Raw genomic sequence first — 22,771 nt, 5'->3', positions numbered from 1 at the left:
GTTGGCTGGATCTTATCTTCCTTACTAGACTAAAGTCCTTGAAGGTAGAAATAGTATTTATATTCCTCTAGTGTTTAGTACGGGGCAGCCAGAAGGTGTATTGGATACCCTATTTGGGAAGACAATGGAGTAGCTTGCCATTTCCTTCTCCAGCTCACTTTACAAATAAAGAAATTGAGGCAAACACAATTAAGTGACTTGCCCAGAGTCACACAGCTAGTAAATGTCTGTTGAAAGATTGATTTAAATTTAGGAAGAAAAAAAGTCTTCCCAGTTTTAGACTCAGCACTCTATATGTTTTGCTTACTTTAGGAATCAGGAAGACCTGAGTTCAAATATGGCCTGAGGCACTTGTTAGCCCCTTGAACTCAGTTTGCCTTCGTGTCCTCAATAGCAAAATAAAGATAATGATGGATCCTATTTTGTACTATTGTTGTAAGGATCAAATAAAATAATGTTTGTTAAGAGTTTAGTACAGAGCCTGCCACATAGTAGGAATCTGATAAATGCTTTTCCCTATTTCTCTTTTTTTTCCACCTAGTCCAAACCCTTTGTCTTATAGAAGAAACAATTGAGACTCAGAGAGGTTAAATAATTGACCCCAAATCACAAAGGTAATAATTATTTATGGTTATAATTTCATTGTCACAAAATCACTAATGCACTCAGTGACTTGAAGGGGGGGGGGGAGCATCCCTCTCACAAGATCATAAGAATGTGACTTAATTAATCAATAATGAAGTAAGCATGGTTTGGGAGAAAAAGCCTCGGGATTTCTTTCTCAGGAGTTGTGGGGCCCACAGAGCCTTTCTCTGGACACATTTTCCAGCAAGTCTTTTGGGCTGCAAAGTGGCAACATCACTAGGTAAAGACTTTATTGGTGATTTCTGAAGGGAAGGAAATTTAAAATTTATGGCTGCCAGTTTTGGGGAAGCATAGACCTGGGAAGACAAGCTGTGGCTTGCAGGTAAGAGTATAAATAGGGAAAGACAGTAGAACAGATACAGGAATTTCAAAGCCTGTCCTGGAAAAATCACATTGATTCTAGAGTCAGAAAAAGAAGCTTCATTATGTCACTAGCCTATCCCCAGAAGCTTCATGAGAATTTCTTGAGGCTGAAGGCACCAAATCCTATGTGTTCTGTGACTGGAATATGAGTCCTGAAGTGATTATATCCCTCTTCTGATATTCTGGGAGATTTGAGAGGATCAATTTTAGGGATTGGAGCCTTAAGAAACTGAACCAATTTGTGCGTGAAATAGTACATAATTCTTCTGCTTTATGTTCCTTTTTATTGACAGCGTTTTTATGTTTTTTTGAAATGTTTTTGATATTGGATTTGTCATTCTTTATAGAGAATTTTCATTGGTTAGGGATAGGGCTAGAACTTTCACAGCTGATTACCCCAAACAGCCCACACTCTATATGGGAAAAGTAGCAAGGGTTTTTGGAGTTGGAGATCTTAGGGGATTTCAGAATCCCGTATGTAAAATAATATTTATTGAATACTTGCTATACATTCAGCACTGAGCTAAACGCTGTGAGAAATACAGAAGTGAAGTCTCTTGTCCTCAAGGAGAAACAACATTATATTGGTAGAGATACTAAGTATAATAGAAATTTAGAGAAAAGGAAATTGATGAAGGCTAGAAGAGTAAGATAAGGGAAGATCAAGTGGGGCATTGAAGGAAGGGAAATATTTAGTTAGAAGGAAAAAAAGGAGTAAATTCTCAATGAGGAAGACAATATGAGGAAAGATATGAAGTTTAGAATGGGATTTTCATTTCTTCCTTCACAGCTCCCTCTACATCAGACTCTTACTACCTGCAAAGACAATCACATCTGTGGTTCTTTATCATCTTTAGTCCTTATCATCTTTTACCTGGACTATTGCAATAGCCTCCCAATTGATCTCTCTGCCTTACAAAACTACAGAGTTTTAGATACAGAAAGGACTTCAGCTCCCATCTAAATTAATCTATAAATGAAAACAATGGGAAGATAGAAGAAAATTGGTAACAAATAATTTGTGCAGTTAAGCACTTCACAAATATTATTTCATTTGATCCTTACAAGTCTATGAGTTTGCGGTTATTATCCCTATTTGAGAGTTGAAACCTAAACATAGGTTAAGTGATTTGCTCAGTGTAGTGAGCAGTGTAGTAAGTGTCTAAGACTGGATTTGAAATAAGGTTTTAAGTTGTAGTATATGAATGTTATGGAATATTATTGTTCTGTTAAGAAATGGCCAGCAAGATGATTTCAGAAAGGCCTGGAGAGACTTACATGAACTGAGTGAAATGAGCAGAATCAGGAGATTATTATACACTTCTGTTCATTTCAACAATGATGATGATCAGTTCCAAGTGTTCAATAATGAAGAGAACCAGCTATACCCAGTGAAAGAACTATGGGAAATGAGTGCTGACCACAACATAGCATTTCCATTCCTGTTTTTGTCTGCTTGCATGTTTATTTTCCTTCTCAGGTTATTTTTACCTTATTTCTAAATCTGATTTTTCTTGTGTAGCAAGATAACTGTATAAATATATATACATATATTGTATTTAACATATAATTTAACATATTTAACATGCATTGATCTACCTGCCATCTAGTGGAGGGGGTGGGAGGAAGGAGAGGAAAAATTGGAACAGAAGGTTTTGCAAGGATCAATGCTGAAAAATTACCCATGCATATGTCTTGTAAATAAAAAGTTATAATTAAAAAAATGTAAAAAAAATTGGGAAGAAATAGAGGAAATTTTGGAGGCACATGAAAAGTCTCTTTAAGTATCTGAAGGACTATCAGGTGATGGAATTATTGGATTTATTTCATTTGGCCCCAGATGACAGAATCAGGAGAAATAAGTTGTGGTTGGAAAAAAGGCCATTTGAGGCTTGACTTCAAGAATGAATTTCCTAAATTTTTATTGTTGTTCAGTCATGTCTAACTCTTTATGATCCAATTTAGGCTTCTCTTGACAGAGATAATGGAGTAGTTTGTTTTTTCCTTCTCTATCTCATTTTACAGATAAGGAAACTGAGACAAAAGGGGTTAAAGGTCACATGATGAGTGTTTTAACACAGGGAGATGAAGTTTCTGTTGTGTTAAGCACTTCACAAATATTTCATTTGATCCTCACAAATCTATGAGTTTGCGGTTATTATCTCTATTTGAGAGTTGAAACCTAGACATAGGTTAAATGATTTGCTCATTGTAGTAAGCTAGTAAGTGTCTAAAACTGGATTTGAAATAAGATTATTCTGATTTTCCTTATAACATAGCTAACAAGTGACCATCTAGTATCTATTTAAACGTCTTCAAAGAATGAGTGCTCAACACTTCTTAAATTAATATTCTTTTGAACAACTTTAGGAAGGACGGTTATATGTATCAGTGTCACAGTTTTCCCACATCCCCTCCAACATTCATCATTATCTTTTCCTGTCATCCTAACCAATCTGAGAGGTGTGTAGTGGTATATCAAGAGTTGTCCTAATTTGTATTTCTCTGATCAATAATGATTTGGAGCATCTTTTTCATATGGCTAGAAATAATTTCAATTTCATCATCCGAAAATTGTCTGCTCATATCTTTTGACCATTTATCAATTGGAGAATGGCTTGATTTCTTATAAATTAGAGTCAATTCTCTATATATTTTAGAATGAGGCCTTTATCAGAACCTTTGACTGTAAAAATGTTTTCCCAGTTTATTGCTTCCCTTCCAATCTTGTCTGCATTAGTTTTTGTTTGTACAAAAACTTTTTAACCAGATATAATCAAAATTTTCTCTTTTGTGATCAATAATGATCTCTAGTTCTTCTTTGGTCACAAATTCGTTTCTCCTCCTCAGGTCTCAGAGGTAAACTATCAGATGTTCTAATTTATTTATAATCTCATTCTTTATGCCTAGATCATGAACTCATTTTGACCTTATCTTCGTATACGGTGTTAAGTGTGGGTCAATGCCATACTAATTTCCAATTTTCTCAGCAGTTTTTGTCAAATTTCTTATCCCAAATTTTTATCCCAAAAGCTGGGGTCTTTGGATTTGTCAAACACTAGATTATTATAGTTATTGACTATTTTGTCCTGTGAACCTAACCTATTCCACTGATCTATTTGTTAGCCAATACCAAATGGTTTTGGTGACTGCTGCTTTATAATATAGTTTTAGATCTGGTACAGTTAGGCTACCTTCATTTGATTTTTTTTTTCATTAGTTCTCTTAAAAGTCTTGACCTTTTGTTCTTCCAGATGAATTTTATTGTTATTTTTTCCAGATCATTAAAATAGTTTTTTGGGACTCTGATTGGTATAGCACTAAATAAATAGATTAGTTTAGGTAGTATTGTCATCTTTATTATATTCGCTTGGCCTATCCAAAAGTACTTAATATTTTTCCAATTGGTTAGATTTGACTTTATTTGTGTGCAAAGTGTTTTGTAGTTTTGCTCATGTAGTTCCTGGCTTTCCCTTGGCAGATAAATTCCCAAATATTTTATATTATCAGCAGTTATTTTAAATGGAATTTCTCTTTGTATCTCTTGCTGTTGGATTTTGTTATTGATATATAAGAATGCTGATGATTTATGTGGATTTATTTTGTAACCTGAAACTTTGCTAAAGTTGTGGATTATTTCTATCTAATAGCTTTTTAGTAGAATCTCTGAGCTTCTCTAAGTATACTATCATATCATCTGCAAAGAGTGATAATTTGGTTTCCTCATTACCTACTCTAATTCCTTTAATCTCTTTCTTAATTCTTATTGCCAAAGCTAGCATTTCTAATACAATATTGAATAGTAATGGTGATGGTGGACAACCTTGTTTCACTCCTGATCTTATTGGGAATGATTTCAATTTATTCCCATTACATATGATGCTGAGAGTTTTAAAAAGATGCTACTGACTATTTTAAAGAAAAGTCCATTTATTCCTATACTCTCAAGTGTTTTTAATAGGAATGGATGTGGGATTTTATCAAATGCTTTTTCTGCATCTATTGAGATGATCATATGGTTTTTGTTAATTTGGTTATTGATATAATCAATTATGCTAATAATTTTCCTAATATTGAAACAGCCCTGCATTCCTGGTATAAATCCTACTTGGTCATGGTGTATTATCCTGAGGATGATTTTCTGTAGTTTTTTTTCTAATATTTTATTTAAAATTTTTGCATCAATATTCATTAGGGAGATTGGTCTATAATTTTCTTTCTCTGTTTTCATCCTACCTGGGATACCATAGGTATCAGTACTATGTCTGTATCATAAAAGGAATTTGGTAGGAGTCCTTCCTTCCCTATTTTTTCAAATAGTTTATATAACATTGGAGTTAATTGTTCTTTAAATGTTTGGTAGAATTCACATGTAAATACATCTGGCCCTGGGGATTTTTTCTTAGGGAGCTGATTAATAGCTTGTTCTATTTCTTTTTCTAAAATGGGACTATTTAAGCAATTTACTTCCTCCTCTATTAATCTGGGCAGCTTATATTTTTGAAGGTAATCATCCATTTCATTTAGGTTATCAAATTTACTGGCATAAAGTTGGGCAAAGTAACTTAATGATTCCTCTAATTTTCTCTTCATTGGTGGAGAGTTCTCCCTTTTTGTTTTTAAGACTAACAATTTATTTTCCTCTTTCTTTTTTCTAATCAAATTTATCAAAGGTTTATCTATTTTATTGGTTTTTTCATAAAACCAACTCTTAGTTTTATTTATTAATTCAATAGTTTTTTACTTTCAATTTTATTAATTTCTCCTTTTAATTTTAGAATTTCAAGTTTAGTATTTTATTGGAAATTTTTGATTTGCTCTTTTTCTAGCTTTTTAAGTTGCAAGCCCAATTCATTGATCTTCTCTTTCTCTATTTTATTCAAGTAAGCCTCTAGAGATATAAAATTTCCTCTTATTACAGCTTTTACTGCATCCCACAAATTTTGGTATGTTGTCTCATTATTGTCATTCTCTTGGGTGAAATTATTAATTGTGTCTATGATTTGCTGTGTTCAGTCTTTAGAATGAGATTATTTAGTTTCCAATTATTTTTTGGTCTATTTTTTTCCTAGCTTTTTGTTGAATGTAGTTTTTATTGCATCATAATCTGAAAAGAATGAATTTACTATTTCTGCCTTCCTGAATTTAATTTTGAGATCTTTAAGTCCTAATATATGGTCAATTTTTGTATAGGTTCCACGAACTGCTGAGAAGAAAGTGTACTCTTTCTGTCTCCATTCAGTTTTCTCCAAAGATCTATCATACCTAACTTTTCTAGTATTCTATTTACCTCTTTGATTTCTTTCTGATTTGCTTTGTGGTTTGATTTATCTAATTCTGAGAGTACAAAGTTGAGATCTCCCATTATTATAGTTTTGCTGTCTATTTATTCTTGCAGTTTTCTTAACTTTTCCTTTGGAAATTTAAATGCTATACCACTTGGTGAATATATGTTTAGTATTGATATTGCTTCATTGTCTATGCTACCCTTTAGCAAGATATAGTTTCCTTCCTTATCTCTTTTAATTAGATCAACTTTTGCTTTTGCTTGATCTGAGATAAAGATGCCTACCCCTGCTTTTTTTTTTTTAAACTTCACCTGAAGCATAATAGATTCTGCTCCAGCCTTTTACCTTTACTCTAGATGTATCACCTTGCTTTAAATGTGTTTCCTGTAAACAACATATTGTAGGATTCTGCTACAATAGCAGTCTGCTATCCGCCTTTGCTTTATGGGAGAGTTCATCCCATTCACATTTATGGTTAAAACTACTAATTCTGCATTTCCCTCTTTTTCCCTCCACTTTTCCCTTTTTCTGATACAATCCCCTTTCCATTTCTAATTCCCTTTTTTATATTATAACAGTAAAATCAAATTATACATGTGTTCTTTATGTATGTCCATAACAGAAATACAGTTCTCAAGAGTTCTTTTTATCTTTTTATGCTTCTCTTGAGTCCTATAGTTGGAGGTCAAACTTTTTGTTTAGCTCTGGTTTTTTCATTAGGAAAAAATGAAAGTCACCCGTTTCATTGAATGTCCATCTTCTTCCTGAACAAAAATGCTCAGCTTAGCTGGGGAGTTTATTCTTGGCTGCATTCCAAGTTCTTTTGCCTTTCAGAATATCAGATTCCAGGCCCTTCAATCCTTTAATGTGGAAGCTGCTAGATCCTGAGTGATCCTTCTTATGGCTCCTTGGTATTTTTTCTGACTGCTTATAATAGTTTTTCCTTAGTCTGATAGTTCTGAAATTTAGCCACAATATTCCTTGGAGTTTTTAGTTTTGGGGTCTCTTTCAGAAGATGTTTGATGAATTCTTTCAATGCCTATTTTACCTACTGATTCTATTTCATCTGGGCAGTTCTCTTTGATAATTTCCTGAAAAATAGTATCTAAGCTCTTTTTTTCATCATGGATTTCAGAGAATCCAATAATCCTTAGATTGTCTCTCCTAGATATATTTTCCATGTCTGTTGTTTTTTCAAGTAGATATTTAACATTTTTTTCAATTTTTTTCATTTTTTTGGTTTTGCTTGACTGATTCTTGATGTCTCAATGAATCATTTATTTCCATTTGTTCAGTTCTGATATTTAATGAGTTATTTTCTTCATTTACTTTTTTTTTTTACTTTTTTTTGCATATGTTCAATTGAATTTTTAAATGAGTTGTTTTGCTCTATGGAATTTTTTCCCATTTCACAATTTTTTTTTCCACAAATTTTTTTTAATGAGTTATTTTCTTTTTCCAATTCACAAATCCTACTTTCCTGGGAGTTCTTTATCTTTTCCAATTCAAAAATTCTGTTTCCCTGGGAGTTCTTTACCTTTTCCATTTCACATTTCAGGGAGTTGTTTTCTTTTTCAAATCTTTCTTTTAATGAGTTATATGCCTTTTCTGTACTCTCTTGAAGAGTTTCTCTTTTCTTTCCCCATTTTTCTTCTAGCTGTCTTTTAAGATCTTTTAAAATTTCTTCTAGAAGAGCCTGTGTGATGGGTCCCAGGTTACATCTCCCTTTGGGGTTTTGTGTGGAGACTGTCTGCTATTAGTCTCCTCAGGATTGGAAATCTGTTCTTTTTCTGTATAGAAGCTATCTATAGTTAGAGTTTGCTTTGCTTTTTTTACTCATTTTTTAAAAGCCCTTGGGGTTTGCCTTTAGGGCAAGGAGGTTCCCAGCTTCCTCTACAGAATAAGGACAGAGGAATAGTGGCTGTCCTGAGAACAGGTTGCAAAAAGTGGCCTCCCTGAGGAAGTGTGACTACCATGGGAAGAGCAGCTGTGCTGCAGAAAGCCAGCTGCATTGTGATTGTGGGACTGTGCTGTGATCATGCTGAATTACTCCCAGTGGCTGGGTGGGTGTGTCCAGGTCCTGTTAAGCTTTGGCGTTTTGGAGTACACTTTACCTTTGGTGTTTGTGTAACTTCTCTGCTGATCTACTGCTTCGAAGACAAAGCAGAGCAGCCAATCTGTGGGACAGTCCCCTCTGCAAATTCTCCACCTGTGGAGACTGCCCCTCCCCCTGTTTGCTCAGTGTGTACTGCCCTCCATGTTCTGCCTCCCTGCTTGTGCTGGCCTCCTCCTGCCTGATCAAGACAGACTTTTTTCTGCTGATCTTCCAGATTATCTTCAGCTGGCAATTTGTTGTACTCCCAGTAGTCATGGATTCTACCAGCCAAGCACTATTTCAGAGGCTGAATTTAATAATCAGTAGTGAGGGAAGAAGGGGACCTCAGAATGAAGCATGTGTCCTTTCCACCATTTTGGCTCTATTCCCTCTTCCCAGTTTTTTTTAACTGATCTTAAAATATCAAGGATTCAAGGCCCTTCATAATCCATGACACCTTTTTCTGAAAACTGTCCAAGCATTGTGATGTTCTTAAATCACGGCACCCAGAACCTAACAAATACTATAGATGAAGTCTCAGTGAGAGCAGAATATAGTGGAACTATCATTTCCCTATTTCCCCTATTTTTTGAAAATATACAGTGAGATGGAGCAGTGGGCAGAATGCCAGGCCTGGAGTCAGGAGCACCTGAATTCAAATCTAATTTCAGATACTATGGATCTGTCTGTTTACCCTCTTTGCTTCAGTGTCCTTAATCTGAAGAAGAAAATGGCTAGCCACTCTACTGTCTTTGCCAAGAAAAACTCAAGAAGGGTTATCAAGAGTTGCACACAACTTATTGTCAAAAGAATAACAATGTTTCCTGGAAACGATACTTCTCAATAAAAGCTAAGGTTGGCTTAGCTTTTTTGGTTGTCACATTACCCTATTGACCCATATTGAATTAAAACCCTCAGAACCTTTTCAGAGTAGCTGCTATATGCAAGTTTTGTCAAAGTCAAACATAAATGGGGCTATGGAGCTATATATAAAGATTCCTTAGGTTACATATTGACATAAAAATACATAATAAGTCTATCTTATATGTTGTATTTATTTGGCTATTTCCCAATTACTTTTTATTCTGATTCAGATCATACTTGGCAGTGGTGTGGGCTTCCTATTGCTCAAAGGCTGGATATTTGATATCTCTTCTATATAACAAATCCTCCCTCATCTTGTACTCAATAAGCTGATTTTTGGAAATGGAATGTCCTAATCAAATATACTATCAAATCTTATCTTCTTAGATTCAGCTTAGTGCTTTAGCCTATCAGGATCTTTGGGATCCATATCTAAGATGTTACTTATCCCTTTCACTTTTAAAGTGCTATTTGCAAATTTGATAAGTATGCAATCCATGTCTTTTTTCAATCATTGATAAATATGTTAGCCAACATAGATCCTTGGGAGGTCTTTACTAGAGATCTCCTGACACTTTGGCCAAGGTATTGTTCAGTCACTTCAGTTAAGTTTGACTCTTCATGACCACACTTTGGGTTTTCTTGCAAAGATACTGGAGTGATTTGCAATTTCCTTCTTTAGCATCTTTTAAAGATGAGGAAATCACGGCAAACAAGGTAAACCAACTTGCCCAGAGTCACACAACTAGCTAAATGCCTGAGGCTAGATTTGAACTTAGATGAATTTTACTGACACCAGGCCCAGAACTTTATGCATAGTCTATCTGCCTACTATTCTTCAAGTCTTTTATAGAGTGAGATAGTAAAGGCCAAGCCTAGGCAAGTGTTTATCTAGGAATGAGCAATGACAGAAGAAAGCAAGACTGATGATAGTGTAAGAAGGGGGACTGTTTGAGGAGAACTATTAAGTAATGCTTTTTAAAAACATCGAGTGTAAGGTGATGATGTACATTACCTGTACAGGCATGCTGGCTGCTGCCAATATTCTTCTTTCTTCTCTTAAACAATTGGAAATAACTACTGCTATGTGCATAGATTTTCCGTGGTATTTTCCCTAAGAAAAAGTAGATGATATAAAAATTATGCATAAGAAAGAATCTTCTCTACTTATAATTTAGCAATAAATTCATAATTAAGGAATTAAATTAATTCCTTACAGCAAGTGACTTTAGGATCATGGAATTAAAACTGAAAATCCCTAGAGGTATTCTGGTTCAACTTCTTCATGATACATATGAAGAAATACCACTTAGAGAAGTGGATTGACTTGCTTGAGTACACAGATAGTAAGCAATGAAACTAGAGGGGATTTGAATCCAGATCTTCTGACTCAAAGGCCATTTTATTATATTCGATGCTTTAGCAATTTTTTCCAATATTAATTAGAAAGAATTCATTTTATATAAATCTAGGTTTTTATATTATATTGCTATACTTGCATTCAAATATTGGAACCACCACTGACAAACATTTATTGAGTAGAAGAAGAATTCTCTATTGATGGTGATACTTTCTGTATACCACGGGGTACAGATGTGTTGATTATATCAAATATCAGAAAACTTTAGGACTTCTTAAGGGATAAGTACACGAATACTCAAAAATGATCAGCCTACTGTAAAAATTCATTAGGAAGAACCAAGTGGCTAAATGTTGTTCATAGCCCAAACTGGAGATGACTTCATGATTTTCATCATCGCCATCATCAACACTACAACAATAGCTTATAGCTTTCATATATATAATATATACATATGTATATATTATATATATACATACACACAACACACACATATATGCGTGTATATGTGTGCGTGTGTGTGTATGTGTGCATATTACTTGAATGTTTGAAAAGTATTTTAGAAAGTCAACAAGCATTTCATTCTCTTTCAGACATTATTATTGATTCCCAGGATTTCTTTTTTTTATGATGCCATAGAAGCATCCTCCTCATAAAACAACTCTTTACCCTAGACTTCAAAAATAGAAAATACATTCCACCTCTGTGGCTCCTTTCTCTGATTGACTTTATTGTTGGTGAGTCATTTTTCAGTGGTACCCAATTGTTCATGTTCCCATTTGGAGTTAGTTTTTTTGGCAAAGATTCTGGAGTGGCTTGCCATTTCCTTCTCCATTTTACATATGAGGAAGCTGAAGCAAATGGGGATAAGTAACTATGATCACATAGCTAGGAACTATCTGAGACCAGATTCAAATTCAGTAAGATGAGTCTTCTTGACTCCAGATCTGATGCTCTGTCTACTGTGCTTAGCTGCCATGGACTTGTCCATGGGATTTTCTTGGCAAGAATACTGGAGCAGTTCTCTAACCCATTTTACAGATGAGGAAATGAGGTGAAGAATTTGAGTCCAGATTTGAAATTAGGTCTTCTTGATTTTAGATCTAGCTCTGTTGTAGACTGGGAATTTGGGAATAATCAAGCAACAAGTACTCTAGTGGATATTGAAGAGTTGAATTTGCTCTTCCTTGAGGTATCTGCTTTCTGCCTTTTGAGATATATAAATTAGAGATAATGAGATATTTGATATTGGAAGGGGTCTTAGAGATCATCTAATCCAATTACTTCATTTTACAGGTAAAAAAAATTGAAATTCAGAGAAATAAAATGATTGTCTGAGGTGTATTACTTATGTCAAAATCAGGAGTATAATACAGTTCTGATTCTCAATTTAATGTTTCCCTACTCCCTCCCACTGTTTTCCTCTGTCTCTTTGGACAAGCAATTCAATTAGCTAGTGAATTTTTAGAGAATGAAAAATTATATTGATTAAATAGTTAAATTCTTATTTTAAAAACCTGACATCATGGTTATAAAATATCCAAAATATCCCAGGTAGGGCAAGGGAAGGATCCAATCTTACTTTCTACTTTTTCTTAAATGCTTTTCACTTTTGTAATATTATACCAAAAATATTGTAAATGAATAAACAATATAAGAAAACCATATTATCAAGATCCTATCCAATTACATGATTATGTTTTTTATTTATATGTAATTATATAGAAAGGTCATATATACCATGGTTTAAGAAAAACTCAATTGAAGAAATATATATTTTTTTTGTCCACATGATTTCATAAATACAGGGAATGCTGGTGTAGAAACTCCACAGCCATCTTTTTTGGCAACCATTTTGCCTCTCAGATTGGATAAAATGCCTTGAAGAAATTAACTCTTTCAATTCCACTCTTGGACCCCCGGGAATCCGATTAATGAATGTCACATAGCGAAGTTCACTATATCTAGACAGCTGTTCCAGCCACATTTCACTTTACTTGCCTTTCATCTTCTTGGTAGCTGCTTTGCCATCTTACCAAACTCATCTCTCTGATTTCCCTCCCCTATCACCTGTCTATTTTCTCCTCAGTCCTGAAATCTTTCCTAGTGTGGAATTATAATCAAATTGACATTGTCTTTGCTACTGGAAAAGGTTATTGCTCCTCCCACCATCTCTGTAACTTTTCCAACCATAATTCCTTTCTCTGATTACTACATCATTCTGTGTTGTTTTTCCCCTGGGGAAGTTTGTCCCATGAAGTCCAGTATTGTCTTCATTTTTGATTTTGTAATTTGAGAACTTAGCTTTATGCAAACATTTATTAAATAAGTAAATTAAATTAATAAGTTTATTGATCTAAATAAGCAAATTTTTATTTATTGACAGATAAAGATGAATAATTGTAATTCATAAATTTAAAGAAGTGTTTACTGGTATGGAGAGGCTAATTAATTTGTCCAAAGTCAATGAATCAGAATTAGGATTTAAACCCAAATCTTTCCAACTTCAAAGACTTTTCTGCTAGCTACTACATAAAATGAATTACCTCATTAAATAAAATGACTCAAAGAAAAGAATTGGGTCACAATTATTTGACAAAATGATTGCTTCACAAAAGCGTCACAGAACTCTTTTAGATATCAAATAGATAAGGCATTTATAGTATAGTTTGTACATTAGTACAGTAAAATACAAATTGATGTATCTAAAAAAGGATTTACAAATGAGCTTTCAGGAGCACATCTATCACGCAAATTATCAAGAGCACTCCTAACCTGGCTGGGGAGTACTAAGCCAAGGACAGAGTTTCTGGTGAAATTATCCATACCATGATTCTTAGCACTCCCCTGCTATGGATTGGTTCCAGGAAGCAACAAGGTCAGAGAGTAGAATGCCTGTCACCTAAGAGGCAGAGAAGGGCTCTTGTGGTGTAAAAGATTATACCACTGTGTAATAGACCTACTTCTGGACTGGTTGACTCAAAACTTTTAACTAATAAAATGTCAAAATGCAAGAAATAATGATAACTGTTCAGGGAATGCAAGATCATCAATCTGGATACTTGATGAATATGCAGTTGGAGAGTCACAAAGGATCCAAAGTACTAAAATAGGTAGTTGAGGGCATATTTTATACTCTTCACTGAAAGACAGGCCCTTTCTTTTAGGGATATAAATTGAGGTGTTTTGCTATCTCTTCAATTTGAGTATCTCCAGTACTCTGAACAATAGAGACAAAAAAGTTTCTCCTACACATTTGGAAGAGATAATATTCCACTTCTGATTCCCCAAGACAGCAAGCAATTTGATATAGATTAAACATGCATTGCACCACTTTAAATATATTTTAAAAGCATAACAGAATTTCAGGTTTCGATAATTGTATTTCAGTATAATTAGTTTCCTTATAATTCTATGCATTTTATTTTGTGCATTTAAAGACATTATTCTGAGAAGGGATCCATGGACTTCAACAGACTTCCAAATAGATTCATGGACCCAAAAAAGTTAAGATTTATTGCACTAGGAAAAAAAAAATCAATATTTTGGAATAAGCTTCATTGAATAAAATCTTCTAGGAAAATCAAGATTAAAAGAAGCATGCTGGAATAAGAGGAAATTATTTTTTATGAAAACTGAGAAAATAGTCTCTACAGTGTACTGTCATGGCAACATGGTCAGCTGGAAATCATTCTTAACTTGAAGGGCTGAACTTTGGGATCACAGAATCAGAAATGGAATACTAGCTCTGCCACCTAAATCCTCAGAGCTTTGGGTCAATTTCTCAACCTTTCAAGGCCACAGTTCCTCTTAATAATAAGTAATAATGAGTAGCTTAGACCACCACATGATCTCTTCTAGTTCTACATCTATGAATTTTGAAGAGAGATGAGGACTTCTGGGCAGAAAAAAGTTTTCCATAAGCTAAATATTTGTTTTGTTCCTTGGCTATGATTAGATGGGTATGAGAATCCACTATACAACATTGGGCATTATCTTTCTGATTTTTTGTAACCAATAAGAGTAGAAACTAGAACTGTTAATGAGATATGACAAATGTCTCCATTTTTTTTTTTGAGTGGGAGAAAAGGGGAGGGAAAGCCATATTCTGCATGAAAATGACTTGGGAAGAAGAAGTGGCTCTGATTACTTGGTATTCACATTAATTTTTAGCTATTCCTAGGTGGCAATGGATAGAGAATTCCCTCATACTTGAGATTTTGTTGTCTTTTTAAAATATATTTAAAACCTATAAGCCAATTTTTTTTTTATCATTTTACATGACTCAATTGCACATAGATTGCTGTCACTGGGGCCTGAAAGACCTGAGGTTAAATCCTGACTTTCACATATTATGATCCCCATTTACAGATAAGGAAACTGAAACAGAGAATTTAAATGATTTGTCAATAGTCACATGGCTAATATCTTTAAAATATTTTTTCATTTATTTATTATTATTATTTGCAGAGAAAATTGGGGTTAAATGACTTGCCTAGGGTCACACAACCAAAAAGTGGTAAATGTCTGAGACTAAACTCAGGTCCTCCTGACCTGAGGGCTGGTTCTCTACCTACTATACCAACTAGCTGCCCCATATGGCTAATATCTTAAGCCAAATTTGAACTTGTGTCTTTTTGATTCCAGATCTTGTGCTTTATACACTTGCTTATAAGATACATAGTTTCTGTGTATCAGAGATAACTGCGGTCATATTTTTACACAGATGGCCCCTTTTGCTTTTGCTAATACATTTCTATTTTTATGTATTTCTGCCACAAAGCAATCTCCTCCTTGCCTTTCCTTCAAGCTCTCTCCTCCTCAGCCTTTACTCTCATATGCAGCTTTAAGTTCAATTGACAATAAAATAGCAGGCAATATCTCACCTACTCACTCTCTCTCATCTAGGCTGGCTGTAACAGAGAAGTCAGCTAATGGTATGACTGCAATGTCAGGGAGGAGCCCTCACTCATTCCTGGTATTTGATGTCAGAAATTCCACCACTGTAATCTTATTCCAAAATTACTCTGAACAATCTTGGTCCCAAAGAATAAATATGAAAAGATACTTTTACTCATTCTTTTGCAGAGGTGAAGTCAGGAAAGGAGGAGAATGAACAGTGGATGTGTGTGTGTGTGTGTGTGTGTGTGTGTGTGTATGTGTAAATTATTTTTTCAACACTTGGATCAATTTTACTGATTTCTTTCCCTTACCCTTGCCTATTTTAAAATTCTTTGTTTAAAATTCTTTGAAACTCTCTTGAAGGGAGGGGTTTAAATAAAGAAATTTAGGTGATGTAAAAATAAAGGAGCACCTAGGTGATGCAGTAGATGGAGCACTAGTGGCTTGGAGTCAGAAAAATATCTTCATGAGTTCAAATCCAGTCTCAGACACTTAGCAGCTAGGTGATCCTAGGCAAATCACTTAACCCTGTTTGCCTCTGCTCTTCATCTGTGAAAATTGTTGTATTGCTGTCAAACCTGGACAAATATACTAGTGCCATGCCAGGAAACTGAATTACTTCCATTTGAATTGTCTTAGGAAGATTCTGAAGATTATCTGACAGGATAAGATACAAGATGCTGAGGTTCTTACTCAAACTAAACTGCCAAGTATTCAAACTATTGCAGAGAGCACAACTCTGTCAGGCTGGCCATAGTGTATGAATGTCAAATGTGTGCTTGCCAAAAAAGACTATCTTATGGAGACCTCACAGATGGTGAGTGCTCGTAAGATGATCAGAAAAAGCGATTCAAGGACACTCTCAAGGTGTCTCTTAAGAAGTTTAGAATGGATTGTGTGACATGGGAGATACTGGCACAGAACTGCCCAGCATGGCGTGCCCTCATCAGAGAAGGTGCTGTGCTTTATGAGCAAAGAAGACTTGAATTAGTTAAAGAGAACACAAGATGCAAAAGTTAGAAAAGCCACTCCAAATATTCATAGGGACTGTTTGTGTCCAACTTGTGGCAAAACATTCTGAGCTCATATTGATTTGATCAACCACATTCATACATTGCAACACAGCTCTAACATAGTGATGTCATTTTGGTCCTCTTTGAAAAGTAAGGAGCAACCATCTGTAAAAATGAGCTGGAGAAGGAAATGGCAAAAGCAGTTCAATATTTTTCCCCAGGAAAACCCCCATGGAGTCACAAAGACTCGGAATGAAATACAATTGAACAAAAAAAACCTTTAAAGCTACTAATAAAATTAATTTTTTGAAAAAGGAGTATGTTCTTTTTCGTTTCTTTCCCCAAGATCTTTTTAAAACATGTAGATAGTCCTGGGAGAAACAAGAGAAGAGAAGTCACACTAACTTTTTAGTGGTTATTTTTTTCCAAATCAATTTCCTTCTAGAATCTAAAGATTGAATGAATTGGCAGCTACAGAATAACAGGAAAAGGACACAGGAATTGTGGGTAAAGGATTTTAAAGATTAATTTTGCCTACTCTGAAAGTTTTCCAAGAGCCAATCCTGCAGGTGTAGGTATACTCCCAGGAAATTTTTAACTTGTTAGTTTATTTCCTAAGCTACTTCATGTTCTTCATGTTTCTCCTTCTTCCACCACAAAATTCATCAGATATGAAGATTTATATATGTATATATAAATATACATATATAAATGTATCTGTATATGTTTATTCTTTATCTACATGACCAAATACATTGTTTAGACTTTCATCACTCTTACTGTATTACCATGACTTGTTCTTAGCCAGACTTCATATTTCTGTGTATATTTACTTCTTTAGACAGTTGAAAGCATTGTGGTTTAACATTCTTTTTCTCCAATTTAAATAGAAGTTTATTCAGTGGCTCTTTGTGAATCTTGACTCCAGCTAAAATTGAACAACTTTGTTTGCATCCATATGCATACTTCTTTTAGCTCTAAATTGCAATAAAAATGGCATCTTGCAAAATGCCTAATATGCCTGTCTTGAGACAGAGAAATGATAAAATTGTCAGTCTTGACAAATGGTGCCATCTTTTTTAAAAGATTGGGGAAACCCCAAGGTGGCTGAAAAAGGATGGATTCAGTGTAATCCTCATCCTGGCTTTCTCTTGTCCCAAGCCATTAGGTTGGAATAATTTTATTTTTCAATTTTAGAAAGGCACCTACTAATTAGAGTCAACTTCAACTTTTCTATTCTCTACATTGGTTTCCTCCATTAAATAAGGACATGTTGTTGTTGTTGTTGAATCATTTCAGTCATGCCCAATACTTCATGGTCCCATTTGGGGCTCTAGCTCATTTTATTGATAAGGAACCAAGGTAAACAGAGGTTAGTGACTTGCCCAGAGTCATGCAGCTAGTAGTATATAAGACCAGATGATCAAACACTCTATATTGTGAGCTACCCAACTGCTCTCCTAAATGGAGATATACATTACTGCAAAACCCAATAGAAATAGAAATAGTTTCTAGAATCATGTCTGCTTTTCACTTACCATTTCTCAGAATTCAATTTAAAAAGTGTTAAATACCAGATATAAACAAGTCATGAGAAATATAAATATAAAAGAATATGGCATGTGTCCAAATAACTATGAGTTAGAACGTGAGAAGGGCAACGGAAGTAAGTCAGATTAAGTGTGTAAGATAACGTGAGTAAGGAGAAATTAATGTTAGCTGGAGGGATGAAAAAAGGTTTTAAGGAGGAAGTGGTATCTAAGGTGAGCCTTTAAAGAAAGAGAAGGATTTCAAGGGTAGCTGTTCTTCTGTATTTGTTACTTTTAAGCATATTTTTAGGGCACAAGAATGCTGGACAATTAACTAACATAAAATGCTTCACATTGACACATGATAGTGTTCATGATAGTTGATGGTCAAATAAGGGGAAAAAAACCCCAAAAATCCTGTTGTACAATTTTGCAGAAATGGCAAATGCCGTTGATAAAATAAACAAAAATGAGATTGAGTCATAGCCAGGAAATGTATTTGTACAGAACAAAAAAATAAAAAAAATAAAAAAAACTCCTGACAAGTGAATGATTGCATGTGGGGATTTCAAAATAATAAAGAACAGGGACTTTCCCATCATTTCTTCAAGGAAAGTTCATGCACTAAAAATGCTGAAAGTTGTTGCTAGTAAAATGTTTTAAAAATATTTTTCTTACTTTCAACCACACTATACACTCTCTATCATGCTACCATTTTTTATCCTGCTCCTTATTTCAGACACGACCTTTCCAGAAAATAGTGTTGATTACCTAAGTAATCCCTTTCAGATTTTTCCTTTTTATTTTTTACTATCATAGTTTTTAATTTTAATTTTTTGGAGGGTATGACTATTTCTGTGAGAATAAATTACTTAGTTGGCAAATAAAAATTTTGAGAGAGAGTGATGTATGATAATTGTCCTGGGCTTTATGTTATGCGATTATAATTTACCTGCTTGGGCAATGAATAGTCATCAATGGATAAAACATAAACTTATTTTTTTTAAAGAAAAATATTATTCAGTTAGCCATATACTAAATAGACACGGCAACAAAACTATACAGACTCATTTTGAACATAATTTGCTACAATATACTTAAAGACTTTGAATATAATTTGACATAAATGATCAAATAATGATTACTTTCTATTTTGGCTCTTAGAGATATGTTCACATATATTTCTTATGGGATTACTTTTTTGGGGATGCTAACAATCCTACCTTTAATTATGAGATGTATTTAGTTTTGAAAATTGTTATCATCTGATACATAATATTGTAGTAGTAGAAACAGCAGTGCTCTTAGGGCTACACTTGGAATCCCAGATCTTCCTGTTAATTTCCATGTGATGTCACCAAATAACTCTGATTCTCATTTTCCAAGTGAGGAAAATGAAGAAATTGGATTGATGATCTTTAACAGATCTAGGTCTATGATCCAAGTTTGTCCTGAAAGGAGGGAGAACAGATTATGGAATTGTAAAGTTACAAAGGAACTGAAACAGAGCTAATATTTTGAGGACACATTCTACTTGGACAGCAATTCCTTTTGAAATAAGGCACCTGAAATGGAACACAATATTCTAGCTCCCATGACTTGGACACTATGCTGCTATCAATTCAGCCTAAGAGTCTGTTAATAAAAGATGACCATAGGTTCTTATGTTTCTATAGATGTCAGTAGAGTGAGTCTCTGACAGGTCCAGTCTAGCTGGAAAAGATACGAATATTGGCCCACTGATGGAATCCATCAGTTTTATGAGGATCAAACCAAAAATGGTATTAATAATATTTATTAATTAATAATTAATAATCAGTGGTTCCTTAAAATTTGCAAAGTACTTTATATACATTATTTCATTTGAGTCTTCCAATAACCATTTGAGATAATTGCTACAGACATCATTATTAGCATTTTACAGATGAAGATACAGATTTAGGGAAGTTAAATGACTTTCCTAGAGCACATAGGTAATCAGTGTCAGAGATAGAATTCATTCTCATGTCTTCCTGATGCTATCGTTCTATCTTCCATGCTACTTTGCCTTTCAAACTAAGTTTGGAGAGGCTCTCTAGCATGATTTTGGCCATCAAGTAATTAATGAATCATTCTTGGTCACAATAACACAGCAACTACTAAAAGATGGAGAAATTGTGTGCCATATAAATTTTATATAGTAGATAACAAAATAAATTTTGTCAGTCTCACTCATCCATCAACTCTCTAATTCCTTAATCTAGGCATTGCCTTATTACTAAAAACTTAATCATTTAGGCAAACCCCACAGACTGTTCCACAAAGAGTTTATAAAATTCAGGCATTCGGATCCATATAGGCACATACATAATTTTAGACAGGCTGCATGAATTAATCAGTAAATCATCAGCATTTATTATTTATTATTAAATAAATGCCTATTGTGTGCTAGATAATGAAGATACAAAGACAAAAATTAAATAGTTCTTACTCTCAAGGAGTTTACATTCTTACAGAAGTCAGTCCTATCTCCCAAACTTTTCTAAGTTAGTTATGATTGAATAGCCATTAGATTGCAGTAGACACCACTATGTTTGTGGCTGCTAAGATGTTTTTAAGCCCTGAATCTGTCTTTCCCTCCAGTTTCCTGTCATCAGTTCCACTGAGAAGCAAGCTTTTTATATCTTCATTCAGGTCATTAATGAAGATAAGGAACAAGATGGATAGGGCTTGTCCCTAGTAACCTCCAGTGCTGTTGATACTGATGCATTAGCAAATAGTCTCTTAACCCTGCTATCTGTGGTATTCAATTCTTTTGTTGTTGTTCAGTCATTTCAGTCTTGTCTAATTCTTCATGACCTTTGAGGGATTTTCTTAGCAAAGATCTTAGAGTAGTTTGCCATTTCTTTCTCCAGCTCATTTTACACATTTTTCTTTTTTCATAATGATATCATGAAAGAGTTTTTCAAAAGTCTTGCTGAAATAAAGATGAGCATATATGTATTTATAGTATATTATAATCATATTGATGTGTATATGTACACACATACACATGCATGCACATGTGTGTGTCTCCTCAAATACCCAGATTTCCCAAATTGAATGCCCTTAGCTTTTACAGAAAAAAAATTGAACATCAATGAAAACTTGAGACGACATATCATGAAGATAAATTAGCAATTCCCAATGGTTATCACCAAATCAAAATTGGGAATTACTAACCTAGAAGAACTAAGAAAACCGTTGTTAGATTCGTCTTACATTTGGCACTCTATAACTTTCAGTGGAAGATAAAGAGCTGCCATTAACAATGAAACTTTTGCTTCTTATGGTGGCTCTTACTTCCCATGTAACATTTCATGAAGACTCTTGGAAAAAATAATAGAATATTACCATACTTGAAGGATATCTCAAATTTCTGGAAATCACTATTTTTTTGTCAGTGTAGCTTACATAGTCACAACATTTCTTTGAGTTAGAAAGATACATGGGAAAGACATGACTTGACTGTCATGTATGGAGTTAATGGAGTAACTAGGAATAAAACCCAGATTTCTGAGTCACTGTTTAATGTTCTTTTAATGAGAGCAGGGAGTTATCACTGACCCCAGTAGTGATAATTTTGTTTTTCCTTTGCAGGAGTAGGTAATGCTGCTGATGTATTATTGTTAAACTAAGGAAATATATTCTATTTCATATGTCACAATATGATTTTAATGGAAGTGGCATGCTGTTGAATGTTCAACAATACTGTAAAAATGTACACAGGACACATTTTTCAATTTGCATTATAACATTTTCTCCATCACTTTCTTAAATCTAGACAATCATCAAAACAATACTTCAAGCATTTGCCTATTTCCAAGGTATAAATGTTTACCTTGAAAATTTAACAATTGGCAAGTCAGTTTGAGCTGCTTTAGAACTCTCCCAATTAATGGTATCAATATTGTTAAGTGTTTACAAATAATAGCATATGGAAGATTAATTTTTAAGTAGTTTAATATCCTGAAAAGACAATGAATCAATACATTGAGTTGTAATTATAAAATAAATTTTACAGGAATGAATAAAAGAGCTACATTATTCTTTATGTTTCCTTTCCTTGTGTATTATTCAAAAGGTACAATCACTAATATAATTTATTTAAGTTCCATTTGACAATATACCCTCTTCACTCCTTTTCATTCTCAGTAAATCAAACTTCTCTCAATTGCAGAATAAAAGTATTATCTGAAGGGTCTTGGTATTTATGCAGATAATCTCCAAAACATCCCCAAATGTTATTTCTCCCCCATCAAATACACTAAATCAAAAATTTGAACTCTTGAGGAAATGTCAAAATTATCTATATACACTAAGAAAAGGAAACTGAAGAGCATTTCAACAAATTCAGAATTTTTAGATCAGATAAGAGGTTTCCTATATTTGGTTCCAAAGTATTCTATAGTTCTGATCACTAAAGTAAGCACTAAAGAAAAGCATTTAAAAATGGTGTTTAGACTAAAAAAAATTATGAAATTCAAAATGTTTTCCCACAGAGATATAATTTTTAGGTTGTCCATTGTTAACTATATGAATGGATCCTAATGCCAGTCATGAATTTATTTTAAAAAGTGTATTAGCTTTAACCAGGAATGTTCCCATGGAAATTCTGTTGAGGCAAGTTTAACATTGGCAGCCCATCTTGTTCCCCTTATCCTTATGATGCTCATGACTGTACAACATCCTTC

The 22,771-nt window shown here is 34.0% G+C and overlaps 1 protein-coding gene across 1 annotated transcript in view; it reads right to left on the bottom strand.

Moving 5' to 3' along the window:
• STAT4 (signal transducer and activator of transcription 4) overlaps positions 1-22,771 on the bottom strand; it is a 138,748-nt gene that overhangs the window by 65,639 nt on the left and 50,338 nt on the right. The window contains exon 4 of the mRNA XM_031960295.1: positions 10,271-10,369. Within this exon, the coding sequence (XP_031816155.1) occupies positions 10,271-10,369 (99 nt within the window). The remainder of the gene's footprint in view (positions 1-10,270; positions 10,370-22,771) is intronic.

This window comes from Sarcophilus harrisii, chromosome 3, assembly GCF_902635505.1.
Source record: "Sarcophilus harrisii chromosome 3, mSarHar1.11, whole genome shotgun sequence".
Classification (NCBI taxonomy): Eukaryota; Metazoa; Chordata; class Mammalia; order Dasyuromorphia; family Dasyuridae; genus Sarcophilus; species Sarcophilus harrisii.
This window is presented reverse-complemented; position numbering and strand designations above follow the sequence as displayed.